This window comes from Drosophila kikkawai, chromosome 3L (assembly GCF_030179895.1).
Source record: "Drosophila kikkawai strain 14028-0561.14 chromosome 3L, DkikHiC1v2, whole genome shotgun sequence".
In the NCBI taxonomy this organism is placed as follows: domain Eukaryota; kingdom Metazoa; phylum Arthropoda; class Insecta; order Diptera; family Drosophilidae; genus Drosophila; species Drosophila kikkawai.
This window is the reverse complement of record NC_091730.1, coordinates 12,640,929-12,655,383: the sequence shown is the minus strand read 5'-3', so window position 1 is coordinate 12,655,383 and position 14,455 is coordinate 12,640,929. Positions and strand designations below refer to the sequence as shown.

At 33.9% G+C, this 14,455-nt stretch overlaps 1 protein-coding gene and 1 long non-coding RNA gene across 20 annotated transcripts in view; one reads left to right on the top strand and one right to left on the bottom strand.

Moving 5' to 3' along the window:
* LOC121502290 (uncharacterized) overlaps positions 1-14,455 on the top strand; it is an 81,582-nt gene that overhangs the window by 43,367 nt on the left and 23,760 nt on the right. The window lies entirely within an intron of this gene.
* Pdp1 (PAR-domain protein 1) overlaps positions 4,187-14,455 on the bottom strand; it is a 59,079-nt gene continuing 48,810 nt past the window's right edge. For 9 of the 18 annotated variants that reach the window (XM_017161098.3, XM_070286086.1, XM_070286087.1 and 6 more), the window contains 5 exons: positions 10,065-10,106; positions 7,996-8,150; positions 7,446-7,671; positions 6,121-6,362; positions 4,187-6,058 (listed from right to left, as the gene is read on the bottom strand). In XM_017161098.3, coding sequence (XP_017016587.1) covers positions 5,972-6,058; positions 6,121-6,362; positions 7,446-7,671; positions 7,996-8,150; positions 10,065-10,106 — 752 coding nt within the window. In that variant the 3' untranslated portion in view covers positions 4,187-5,971. The remainder of the gene's footprint in view (positions 6,059-6,120; positions 6,363-7,445; positions 7,672-7,995; positions 8,151-10,064; positions 10,107-14,455) is intronic. The other 9 variants (XM_017161099.3, XM_070286088.1, XM_041775532.2 and 6 more) reach the window with 4 other exon arrangements.

Below are 14,455 nucleotides of genomic sequence, written 5' to 3'. Positions count from 1 at the left end.
CTTTCGTAAGCCTTGGGGCCGTAACAATACATACATATATGCGAGGAGAGCGGAGGGACCCGCATATGTTTGAGCATTGCTCGCATTTATTGCAACATTTCCCCATAGGGAAGTAATCGAAATGGTTCGCATCGAGTCTGGGTCTGGTTTAAAGTGCAGAGAGAGAAAAATCAGCATACTAAGATGCCTTGTATTCTTATGCTGCGAGGAGAATGCTATTTTTATGTATTTTTAAAAGGACATTCAACAATAATATTAATTATTAATAATATATTACATTAATATCCTTTTAAAAATCCATAAAATCAACACGTTTTTGTTTTGTTTTCCTACTTTTAAATGATCTTTGAAGTAATCTTTTCCAATATTTATTAATTTAAAGTCCTAAGCCTTTATTTAAAATCTAAAAATTGACACAAAATAATTAATTGAAAGATTTTGTATGTGTGTAGCTGTTTCAGTTATTTCTTTCTGTGTAAAAGTTATGCAGCTCCCATTTTTTCAGGTAGTTGCCGCTGTTGTTGGCTGTTAATCAACGGAAATTAGCTGCGAGTTTCATGTTTGAGATGTTTATTTTGTAAGCAATATATGAGGAAATTAGTTTTAAAGTTTTTTTTTTTTATTGGTTTCGTTATGTTTTTTTTTTTTTTTGCATAAGCTTCAACAGATTTGGGCTTGGGTGGAGCTCAACTTAGTTTGGGTGTGGAAAGCTGGCAAACAAATCAAATTGTTTCCGATCTTTGCTGTCGTTGACTTGGTAATGAATATGAGTTGAAGTCGGACGGGTATCAGTTTGAAGAGATTGTTAAAATATATATTGATTATTGTATATTTATAGCATATATAAATTATTTGCTGGAAAACTAAAGAGGACCATTTTGTGACTCAATTAAAATAGAAATGGATAATTGTTTCGTTGTTTTTCGAGTTCTCAAGTAAACATATTTTTGTCAACGTCCCAGGACTTCCTTCATTTAATGAAGCCTGGCAGTTGTTTCACAGCTCATATCAACTTCCAGTTTTGAAGTCCTCTTTCCACTCACCAATTATGCAATCAACTTGACCTCCAGACCCTTAAAAAATATATATATTCAAGCTGCTTTGAAGGCCAACCAGTTGCTCTTACAGAAGCCGCCTCAAAGTAGGCTATAAAAACTTAAACCGAAACTTACCTGAAAAGTATATAATTCCAAAAAAGAAATAAAACAATTTCCAAAGTTAATTTTTTTTTTTGCATTTATCGTTTCAAAATTTGTATCTAAACCTTTATTGTTTGTTCTTTTTTTTTGCAGTTTCTCATAAAACATATTTACTCGCCCTCATTTTCCGCCTTACGTTTCTCTTCTAAATCTCACTTCTGATCGCTTGAAGTTCCTACGAATTAATTTAAGTTGCCTTTTTGAATCAAAGCCCATAACAGAAACATAAACCTCACTTACAACATTAACAAAATCTACAAAAAAAAACTTAGATTGAATGCCGTTCGAACTTAAGCTTAAGTAAGTGTAAAATAATTAACAAATGAGTTTGGTTTTTTGTTCGTAATAAAATATAACTAATATCTGCAGCGTATTCGAGCACTTGTGTTGAATTTGTCGTTTAAGTTGTTACTTTTATTTTGGTTTTGTATATATATCTAGGTACATGTTAGTGTCCTTGCTTAGGCTTTCATCGTTAAGTTTTAATTTGAATTTGGTTTTTCGTATTTCTTTTCTTGTGTCTTGCATGCTGCCAACAACAATTAGGCTGAGTTTATCGTGGATTTCTTATAGCATTGCTCTAATGCCGTAAGCAGATTTTGTTTTCTCTACGTTTTTGCTTGAAGTACCAAATGAAGTTTGTTTTCCTTGAAGCTTTGAGTTTAGCTTTGATCTAGCCTCCACTTAAACTATTGTAGCCTTGTGTTGTCTATGAATTTTACTTTCAGCTTTTCTTGCTTCGTATATAAAATTATTTGCATTTCGTTTCGTTTTGCAAAATTCTCAAAATATAAGTAAAGGCTCTAAAACGCTTTTTAAGTTCTCTTTTAGTTGGGTTTTTGTTTTATTTAATTAATTTAGCTTGATTTTTTGCAACAACTAACAATTTTTTGTGTTTTTTTTTCTTCTTTTTATCTTTACTACATTTAAATATTTTTATTTGAGGATTTTTCTCGGGGGTTTTCTTTTATTGATTTTAAAATTCAACAACATTTTTGTCTTTAATATTATGTAAGAATATATTTATATATATATATGTATATATAAGTTATGTATATGTGTATAATATTATGTATATAATTATATAATAGCATTTAATATGTTTCGCATTGCCATCGGTTCGCTTCGCCACTTCCGTTTCCGCTCGCTCCATTTTGTTTTTCAACTCTTAAACACTAAAAACACTCAGCACTCGCCCTCAAGCAAGTTACTTACTTACTTAATTTATTCGCTTTGCTAATTTCTCGTTTTCTGTTTTACTTTTTTGTTTGTTTTCTGCTTTGCACTGCAACAATTTGTGTCTTTAGTTACTATTTTTAACCCTGCCTAACGATCGCCGTTCATTTGCCCGCTTGCTATGTAGTTGAGTGTACTATACGTAGGCGTACAACTAATATATGTATAAGGTTTATATAAAAATCATCAACTACGAATTTATCTACAAAAGTTACTCGTTACTCATTTGTTGTTGCATGCGAAATTCATTTAACTAATCCTTGTTGTATATAATAAATATATATATGTATATATTTATACTTTAATGTTTATTATTGTATATTAAACATAATTTCGTTAGTTTTCACTTTTTGTTTTATTTTTTTAATTTCTTGCTTATGTTGACAAAAAATGTTTCATACTTTTCAGTTTTATCGTCTTCTGTTGTTGCTACAAAGTCTACATTTTGTTACGGAACATTCTTATACGAAAATCTTGCTTTTCATTTCCTTTTTTCATTCTTTTCCAACTTAAAAATGTTGTTGAATGTGAAAATAAAAAGCATCTACAACAAACTCGTTGCATAAAATACTTGCTTACACTTAGCTTTGCTTGCCTTTTTTGATGGTTTTTCTTAGCATTTTCTGTGGCTAGCTTTTGGCCTGGGAAATTCAAGGCCTAGAAGTAGGCTACAGAAATCGCAAACCTCCCTTTCGCTGCTGCTGCTGCGACCCGTGCTTGTGTGTGTGTGAGTGTGTGTTGGCCAAACTAATTGATAAATTTTTGGACTCGGTTTAAAAATGTATTCTGTGTTTTATTCAACAATTCTCTCTACATAAACGAAAAAATTCTCTACAAAAATTCAACTACAAACTACGGAAAACAATAAGTTTTAAAAATATACACTTTTACGCTTAACCAACTGTGTGTGTTTGTTGTGTGTGGGAGGAGGTTCACTGCCCAGGCCAAGTAATTAAGCAAAATATTGTATTAATTTTTCACCTCTACGCGCGATCTATGATACCTTTTTGTCATATTTCGTCTTAGATATAAATATTTTTATATAAATATAACATGATTTTTTCTGTTGTACAAATATGTTGTAGCAATTGCTTGAATCTGCTTAGTTGTATAGTTTAATGGGGTTTCAAGTCCGCTATTTTTGAGTTTTTTTTTAATAAATGTTTTATCATTATCGTATATACTTGTGTATGTGTGTGTGTTTGTGAATTTATTCAACAACCGAAGCTCAAAAATTCTCATTTTTTATTTGCAAAATGACACCCAACATATTTTCTTAGTTTTTTTGTATTTTTAAGGGTTATTTGTAGTGGGTTTATCTTTCTCTCAACTCTTTAACGTTCTCTCCTGTGGTTGTTTTCTCTAGGTGGTCTCATAGCAGTGTGCAAAAGGCTCTTGGGTTTTGATTTTGGAAAGGAAATTACAAAAGAAAATGGGGGAAATTATAAACCAAAGAAGCTTTCTCTGGCTAAATATCTAGGTATATAAATTGCTATATAATGCTATTTAGATTACTTTATAGTTTGTGTAGTTCTTGCATCTATCGTTAGGGTTAGTTTCGATTTAGATTTCGATTCGGTTGCGGTTACGGTTACGGTTACGGTTTATTTTATTAACTCTGTCTTGAGATCCTTGTTTTGTTTTTTAGATATTTACTAACAATGAGCTATGCGGGGCGATTGGATAAGAACTGTGTGTCATAGATAGATAGATATAGAGGGAGGGAGGAAAGAAAACCAAATGTAAACGAATTTTCAGTATTTAAAAGCAACGCTTAGACTTTTATTATTACACACAAATTGTTGTTATTTGTTTGCTTTCTCACTTTCTGTGTTACTCCTTTGCTTTTGTGGTTTTGTTTATGTTGATTTTGCACATGATTTTTCCATAGAATAAATAAAACTTATTGAAATTTGTTAAGAAAAAGTGCTTAATGAACTTAATTAACTCTTCTACTCATCTTCCATTTCTTGTTTTTAGTATTAGCTTCCATTTTGTTTGCTGTTTGCTGAATATAAAATATAAATTTACGTTTTCGGTCTGTAAGTTTTTGTTGTTTCATATATTTGCTTATGTTTCTAGATAATTGTATGCAGGTAAATGTAACTCAAATGTATAACAAATAATAATAATAATTAATAAAACTTAACTAACGAAAATAGTGTTTGTTTAAAGTAACATAATTATTTAATATTATGTAAAAATGTTTTGTTTTTAGATTGTTTTTGTTTTTATGTTTAAGATCTTGCAAATCACACCAAAAGAAATAGTTGTTTCTTGTAATAAAAGGTAAACGAATAAGTTGATTCTTTACAAACTAAAAGGAAAAATGTGAAAAGTAAGTGAGAGAGGGGGGATGGATGGTTGGTATGTGAGTTAGTAGGTAGTAAGAAAAGTAGTTATCTCGCTTTAAACCAGCTGACTATGTCTGGGTTAGTTTTGGGTTGGTTATTTTAGTATCAACAAATCAACAACGAAAACTATTTCACTTCTACTTTTGCATTTATCTGTCTGTCACTGTCCGTCCGTGTTTCGGTTTATTTTTTATCGTTTTCTTGTATTTTTGTTTATTTTTTTGGGTTTTCTGATATATTTTTCTCTCTTTAGGTTTATATAAAAATCATAGCTCACTTAAACTAACCAGCTGCCAAGTGCCCGGCAACTGAGGAGGGAAGTTCTTTGCTCATTTCTAAATGGTTTTCCTTAGCGTTCCTTTCTCTTTTCTTTTTTTTTTTTTGTGGGTTTTCATTTTGCAATTTTTTATACAAGATTTTCTTATGCTTTTTTTGTGTTAATTCTTCTCTCGATTTGAATTTGAATAAAAGGCAACGAAATTATTTACAATATGATTTGTTGTGTGTTGTTTTCCTTTCACTATTTGCTAAAGCAAAACTTAACCGAAAAACTAATTACAAAGAATAATAAAAATTAGTTTAATAATAGTAGTAAGTAGAAGAAGAAGTTGGGGGAAAATAATGTAGACGCTGCAGGAGAAAAAATGTAGAAGAGGGGTTCGCGCATAAAACTAGGCTAAACAACTATTAAACAATTTAAAAGATAACAATTCTACGATTCTGGGTTCTAAGTGTGTCTGGCTGCGTGTGATCTAGGATTACCATTGCGCTCGGAAGTATGCTACTTTAAAGGCAAAAAGCGCGAGACTTTCTTTAGTTTTTTTAACTCCTCTAAAAAATGTTTAGTTTCTCCTCCTTTTGTGTTTAGTTAATTTGCTTTTAGTTCCGTTTTTCGTTTAGCATAAAATAAATATTTAAGCGGAGCACGACGCCGTGAGGGGTGTAGTAGGTGTGTGGTTGTGTGTTTTTGCTTACTAATTATATTTTTTCACATATATATATTTAGATATATATATATTTAGATATATATATATAAGATTTATAGTGTAGGTTTTCATGTCTGCATTACTAAACATTATTAGTAGTTTTATCATAATTATGATTATTGTTATTTTTATCAATAATTATTATTATTTAATTGTTGTGGTGTCCTCAGGCCAAGTCACAAAATTGTATTTATCATTACACATCTTGGAATTTCGATAGACGTGCACGCAAGTCCATGTTCTCCTGTTTCAACTGCTCCACCTCTTGATGTAATGTTGCATTCTAGAAGAGGGATTCAGGGATTAGATTTGGATATTAGTTTTGAGAACCCCTCCAATACTCACTTCCTTCTCCAAGTAGCGTGCCCGCATCGCAATCTGGTTCTCCTTTTGGCGCCGGGCATCGCGGGATCGCTTGGCGGCAATGTTGTTCTTCCGGCGGCGGGCCCAGTACTTGTCGTCCTTGAGCTCATCTGGAACGAATTGCTTGCGTGACTTTTTGATCATCGGCTGCGGCTTGAGCTCCTCGTCGGAGAAGGCTCGGGTCCGCGGATCAAAGTCACGGCCCGAGGAGGCGAACGAAAATGCTGGAATATCAAATACTAAATGTTAACAATGTTTCACAGACTGTTTCGTGCTAAATTAAAATCATAAAAATCAACCTCAAAGACGGGGAAACTCAATTAACGAATGGATGGAAACTCATGACAAATTAGAAATTGAATTTAATATGAATTGAATTGAATTGAAATTGAAATTGAAATTTAAGGATTTGCACAAATTGGAATGGGAATCATTGAGTCAAAAGGCCTTGCGGCCTTTTCGTTGTGTCTCTTTTTAACATTTAGCATTTGATAAGACATTTGTGGGTAACTTAAATTAATTTATACAATTCCATTATAATTTAAGTTAGAAGCAATGTCCATTCCATTTGTGTTTTTCTTTTACATATATATATTTTTTAGTTTACAAAAATCAGTAATATAAAATCAGATTCTTACTAGCAATATCAATCGTGGTTTTAAGAGTTTCGATTATGATTCTTATTTCGATTATATCGATAACAAAGCGTTATGTCAAACATTTTATAAGAATTTCCAAGATAACTTCTGTAGCTAACTGAAATTTATTTTATTTTATTTTTAATATTCAAAATTAAATATGAATTCATAAATTTGTTATAGCTGGAACTGGATATTGTTATCGATTACATTTATATTACATTTTTTTATTATTTGAATATTAATAAAATTAATAAAAAAAAAAAAAAGAATGAAATTATATTTTAAAATATTTGTGTTACTAATATTTGAATTTAAATTTGTTATCGATTTATGGAATCCATATTTATCGCTTCATTTAGTTTTATAATTTTGACATATTAGTTTTAACGTCCAATTTTTCTTCAATATTTTGATTATAATTTTTATAGCATGTCGATTTATTATTTCGATAATTCTTTTAATTTATCGCTTTTATTTGCTTAACAATTTTGATAGATATTCAGTAATTTCGATAGATATTCAGTAATCTCGATAGATATTCAGTAATTTCGATAGATATTGCCTTTTTGAAATTTTCTTTTTTACAATTTTGATTACGATTTCTTGTACAATCTTTATTGCAATGTTATCGATAAATCGATAGACAGCATTTCGCTATATACTCACTTGACTCGGCCGGCGATGGCGGATTTAGCGTGTCCGGACTGATGCAGTCGGACGGCGAGGGCGACCGCTCCCGCTTTGTGGTTATGTGGCCAAGGCCGAGCGACAGACCCGCTGCGTGGCCCAGGGAATCGGACCGGTGGCCCAGGCCACTCGAGTGGCCCAGATGTGTGCCGGGCAGGCCATCAGGTATGTTGTTCTCCGAGAGGAACTCGTCTAGGTCGGCATACTATAAATGGTGGAATTAAAAAAAAATGCAATGAAAAACTTTGACACAGATGGGAGGAGCACATATTTCCTTGGGGTTAGTTACACGATCTGAGCTCTGATGATGAGAATACAATTCTCGCACTAAGTAAAGCAATCGATAACATTCACGTTAACTGGTGTGTATGTTTTGTCATGACTGTACTGCGTTTCGGTTGTGTGTGTTGTGTATTTTTTTATGTGAAATTTTGAGCTTTTTCATTTTCTTGTGTAATTTGGACCGTCGGAACATTGTATAAAGAGAAAGACGCAGCCACTACGCAGCGATGATAGAAATGATACTAACTTGTGTTACCTTGAGGTCGGCATCGTAGGGCAGGGTCTTGTCCCACAGATTTGGGCCCAGGAACGCTGTCTGCGCCTCGACATTCCAAATGTCGCCCTCCTCCTTGTATTTGTCATCGGGGCAGATGATTTCTTTGCTATTCGATGTGGATTTGCCTGCAAAACACATATGGAAAGGGTGCAATTAGTAACTGATTAGATAGTGGTCTATAAATAGATGTACATGGCCAGTTAAGGGTCCCGATGAGATGGCTATTGACTTTGTAAAGTGGGTCAAGTGCTCTTCATTTCTCTTATTATATAAACCATTTGAATTCTTTTGGAATCGTATGGGAACACCGCACTCTCATAGAGCTAGCAACAATTTCCGCAAATTTCCGCATGCTAAAAACGGGTTTACAGGCAAACAAAAAGGAGAAATAAAAAAAAGACAAAACACAACGAAACAAAGAAAAGAAAACCAACAAACAAACAAATCACACACACAATGCAAACAACGGCAAGAGGAAGCACGAAAAGCGAAAGTGAAATTTTTACTGCAGCTTTCAAACTGATTTTATCGCTCCAAGCAAATACAAAAACGAATACCAACAAAAAAAAGCAACAAAAAAAGTTAAAGCAAAATAAAAACACTCAAAAAAGCAACAAGTGATGGGTAAAAGCTTTTCCAGCCCTATGGAGTGACTTTTTTTTCGGTGGGGGGAGGAGAGAGCTTTCTGGCTTAGACGACGCTGCGCATGCGCAGCTGAGCATGATCTTTCTCTGCTTTTCGCCTCTTTCCTTTGATTTCTTTCACAAACGAGTTTTCTGCTGGCCACAGACAGTAACAGAAACCAGTTGCCGTCTTTGGTTTCTTCGGCTCGCAATAGTTTCCGCTTTCTTATTCACTCTCACTTTCATTTGCGAATGTTTTTTTTTATTGTATTTCTTCCTTTTTTTTTTTTTTTTTGTGTTTCTTGGACTTTTTACAGTTTACAGTTGTGTGTGGTGCTACTGCCGCTTTTTGCATTACCAACTATTGCGAAATTTTATGCCATTTTGCGGCCTGCCTCTTGCTTTCCTCCTCGCACACATTTCTGGTCTGTGCAATGAAGTAATATCTTTTCTTTTCGATGTGCTCACCAAAGCGTAAGTGAAATGTCTGGGGGTGTGAAGTAATATCTGGTCTCTGGTGGAAATTGGGACTTGCAAATCTGCAAATGCAGTGGCTCTTGTCCAAGCGATCCCCGGCCCACGCGGCGTATGGGTAACGTGCGAGTATATCATGAACTATTTGTCGCTGTCGCTGAATGTCTTTTGGCTTTGTTAATTAGACACTTGTGTTGCCTTTTAGGAGGATTTATGTCTGGGAATTTTTGGAAAAACAGGCTTTGAACTTTGTCACTGTGGATGCCGGCATAAAAAATGCATTTTAAGGCATATAAATAGTTGGTAAGAGAAGAAATGATGAAAGTTTGGTAGTAAAAACCAATAAGTTAATTTTTTTGCAATATTTAAGGTTGAGAGTTTATTTTAATATTGAATAATATTATAATTTCTCTTTACAAAATTTGAGATGGAAAGTTTCTCGCTTTTTAAGCCTTATTTAAATATTTAAATATTTTGTGGGTATCCAAAATAAATTATAAAAATGCTTTTAAATTTTATTAGCAAACTTAAGTGCAAAAATTTAAATCTGAAACCAGAATATTTATTTTTATAAATCAAGTTGGACTAAAACTAGTTTATCTAATCTACAATTAGGGTAATGTTCACACCAAAAAATTATGCAAATCAAACAAAACACTCAAAATTTCGATGTTCCAGCAAATAAAAGCAACATTATTTGCCTTAAATCAAGCCAATAAAATATTCTCTAAAAAGCCAATAAAATATTAAACACAAAACCGGCACAAAACTCAGTCAAAAACTTTCGCATATCAATTAAATAAAAACACACACAAAAACATAAAGAAAAAAGCACAAAAGCCAAAGTACAACAACAGCATAAAACATATGATAAAAAGAGAACAAACTAATAACACAAAAATAGTAGAAGACAAAAAACCAAAAACAAAATAACCAAATTACCGTTTGCTTTGCAAATGAAACCCAAAAATGGAGATTTCCTGCCTGTAAAACAAAAGAAACGGAAAAGAAAGATAGTAGAGAAGAAATACAATATTGATTCTTTCACAAAAAGAAAACACTTAATAAGATACAAGAACAGCACAGATATACAGATACAGGAAGGAAGGCACAAGATATATAGCGAAAACGGATATGCATGCAAGCGAAACAGATTAAATGCGAGGATATAGGTGAATATCTGAGCAGGAACGGCAAAGGATGCAAATGAGTTGGACCCTCAGTCAAAAGATACTTTTACTTTTATTTTATTGCCTTCGATCTGAATTTATTTGTGTCTTCGGTTCACTTTCACTGTCATCAGCATCGTTGATTTGTGTGCTTAACAGCAGGAATCTTGTCCGTTGGTTTATTTTTAGAAGCAAAAACCCAAAACAGGAATTCAACTTAATCTTCTCCTCTCGTTTGTGCCTCCGATACGGTTTCGGTTTCAGTTTCAGTTTCTCTTGCCATTTTAAGTGGGTCAAGCCATTTTTTCTTTCTGTGTCATCTTTGGGAGCCCTCGCACCTTTTTTGGGTTTTATTTTATTTTTTTATTTTACCTTTTGGTGTGTTTCTCTTTGTGTTTGGTCCAAAGAAATTTCTCATTTTTGGTAATTAAAATAATTTGCATAATTTTCGTGCGTTTTTAGTCTGTATTTCACTTTCATTAGAAAGGGAGAGGGACACGCATTAGAAAGAGATACAGAGAGATGGAGATAACAGGTAGTTCTCTCTTTTTTTTCGTTGGGCCTACGACAACAAACATATTGTTTCTCCGCGGAGAAACGCTCTCACACAGCTGCGAGTTCTCTTTTTTTTATGAAACTAATAATATTATTATTATGCTTATTACTGGCATATTATTTTTTCTGTAAATTGTTAACTTTTGTGGTCTTTGTTGTGTTAATGGTTGGCCACAATTTTTAGTGGACCATGGTCCGTAGGTTTTTCAGATATATATTTTTTTTTTTGGGAATTAAACTTTCACTTTTTATTTCGTTTTTTTCGGGTTTTAGTATGAAACAGCTTGAATTTTTAAGTTGTGGGTTTTAGTGACTATGATTTTAATGTATAACTGAAGAGGTAATTGAGGAAATGACTAAAATTTAGTCACTGAAGGAAGTAAGTAAGATTTTATGGTTGATTGAAAGTGCGTTTAAGCTTTGGTAATTACATTTTGAACATTTATTAACATTTAATATTTGTGATTTTATCTCTCATAATATTATCAATTTACCAAACCCGCTTTTTATCCTTAAATCAATATTGCTTATTCATTAATTTTCTGGTTTATCTGCTGCACATTTTTAATTGCTCCTTAAGATATATCCTCTCAGGTAAACCAATTAAATGTTTGATTCCATTTCACATCCGTCTCAAAATCTCCTCCCCCTCCAATTTCCCTGGACAAGCGAAATGAAAGTGAGAGTGCTTGCAGCAAAAAACAAGTCTCGTAAAAAAAAAAACTATCCCCAAAACAAAAAACCAGTTTAAAAAATACGCAAAACCAAAAAGCTACTCAGCTCAGCTTCTGCGGGAAGAACAATCTTGAAATGCTGCTGACGGCATTGACAAATATTTATGAAAATTAATTCCACGCGAAAGTTTGCTTTGCTCGGCCCGTTTTAACACCCCTAGATTATCATAATAATAATAATAAAGATCAATAAAAGAGGAATCAACGATGCCTATAAAAATAATATAGGTTTAATAATAATAAAAAAAAGAAAATAAATAGAAGCAGTTGCAAAATTATGCAACTTTTTGCATTTCTGTTGCCGGCAGACACGTTCAAAACCAGCAACAACAACAACAATAATCACAGCGGTAACAGTAACAACAACGCTTTGATTGCGCTGTCCGCCCCTTTCACCTGTCTCTCTGCCTCTCTCTGTCCCCCATTCTCGCACTCTTTTCACTTCCACTCTCGCTCTTTCACTCATTCAGGTAATTCTCTGCGCATGCGTCGCTGCCGGCGTCGATGGCGCAACTGTGACGGGTTTTTATACTCTTTTAAGGGGGTATTATCAATATGGTAGAAAGAAGTAAGCAAACAAAAAATATATTAAAATAATATTTTATACAACAAATTTATCTAGAAACTCAGGACTAACACTTATTTTAATAGTAAACAAAAGATTTTACATTAGTCTTTGCAGATATCTATAATTATAGGTAATAAACCCAAAGGGTATACAAAAGTCGCCTATCTAAAGTCTGTTTCCTGTCTTGTTGTTGGTGTTACAGTTGATGTTACTGCCTTTTCTGTTGGTTGTTGTTACTGCGCATGAGTGACTTGGTGTATTACATCGCTGTATAAACTATATGTACATCGCACTTTTTTTTTATGGTTTGTTGTTGCCATTATTGTTGTTTCTTTTGCTGCTGTTGTTGTTGTTGTTGGTGAAGTGCAGAAAGTGTAACACTTTCGATTGTTGCGCTGTCTCTGTGTGTTTGCGTGTTGTTGCCTTTGAGGTTTTTGTGTGCACTGCATTCATTCCGTATTTGCGCTCATTTGCATTGCTTTTTTACCTTTTTTTACGTTTTAAGTATTTATGTGTGTGTTTGTTTTATGCCTTCTACCGCTCTTTTTTTTGTGAAATTAATTATGTGTGGGAAAATGTGATGGACTTTTGATTTCCGGGTTGTTGGCATGGATATTTGTGGCTAAGGCTTAGGTTTTCATGAAAAAGTACTTAGCTTTTGGCAGATTTAAATTTAGGAAAACTTGTTATTAGAGGATTACAACTTTTACTTTTAATTTTAAGTTTAAATGGTAAAGTAAAAATGTAAAAAAAAAAGTATGTTTCTTGTTTAAAGTATATATTTTAGTAAATTTAATTGAAATTAAGGGAATTAAAAACCTAACTCTTGTTTTTTAATATCATATTTGAACTTGAATTCAATTTAAATATTATTAATAATGGCTTGAAAATGGTTTATAGTAAAAAGTATTATACAGTTTGCTTATTTAAAAGTTTCAGGAAATTTTACAAAATAATCAATTACTTAAAGTTTGACCAAAATGCGTTTAAAATTGAAAATTATTTAATTTTCTATAAAATCATTAAAACATTATATACTTTTAAATACGAAATGCTTTCCACGAAAGGCTTTCCTCAATTTCACAATCTTTCCAGCTGTGCAATTTAATTCTCTGCCATTTCATACACTCTGAATTTTCAGACAGACAGACAGACTGTAGCGGTTATAAACGCGATTTCCCTAACGGCAGACCGCTTTCTTTGTGATTACGAAATTAATAGAAAATTATGAAAGACAAGAAAGAGTGAGGCGAACGAGTGAGCGAAATATTTTGCAATAGTTTAATTGCCCGTCTCGCCGGGGGAAAGTGAAAATCCTCGAGACAGCGACACAATTTGCCACATGCAACTTGATCGCAGTTTTTCCCCCACTCAACCCATTAGCCCAATTTCAGTTTCAGTTCAGAAAGAAAGCCGCAACGTTAGCTGGCGACGGTTAATTAGCAGAAATAAGGAAGCAAAACCGATAATCATACGTATCGTGTTGGCTCTATCAAATTATAGACTCATGCCATAAAGCCACTGGGATTGAGAGGCTAAAACACGAACGAACAACCAGAGACATCGAAACCCAAATAAAATTGCCTCGAATATGCAGAGCACGGCGAAAGAGGACTGGGCGGGACTGGGCTAAAACGTAATCAAAACACACAGTAAATTCAATCAAAGTGCTTCTGGTCTTTATTTTGTTTTGTACCGACGAGAGTATTTTTCGCCTGGCACGACGACGTGTGAACAGATTGCTCATACGCCTCGTGGTACGCCAGAGCTAAAAGACAAAGCTCTCTTTTGGCCACTTTCACTGATTCAAGTTTCTCACCTGGCAGCGTCGCAGCAATTCGCACGTTTTACCGTTGTACCGCCGTACCGCCACACGATTGCGCAACATGCGCCGCCGCCTTAGCCACCGCGACGACTGTGGGCCAAACAACAATATATTCCGTAAATTGGCAACAATCTTGCGTTTTGGCCAAGACGAGTAAGCCGAGTAGCCGAGGCGTTTTTGATTGAAATAACTGTAATACGTTGCATTTTGGCAGGCCGCCTATCTGGGTGAGTGTGTGACGGACGACGCCTCGGGGGGTTTTCTAGTCCCCATTGGAGGCCCCCCCTTTTTCATTTTTTGCCTTTTGGCATGTCTCACCGCACATTTAGCCACATTAATGTGCCAGCAAAGCTTCCCCCCGGAGATAATCCAAACAAAAGGAAGTCATGAAACGTCAGATTAAGGCAAACGAATGAACGAATGGCTCAAGTCATTGGAAATTCGAGGCGACTTTTGAGGTGTTCATTGGCAATTCCTCTGAT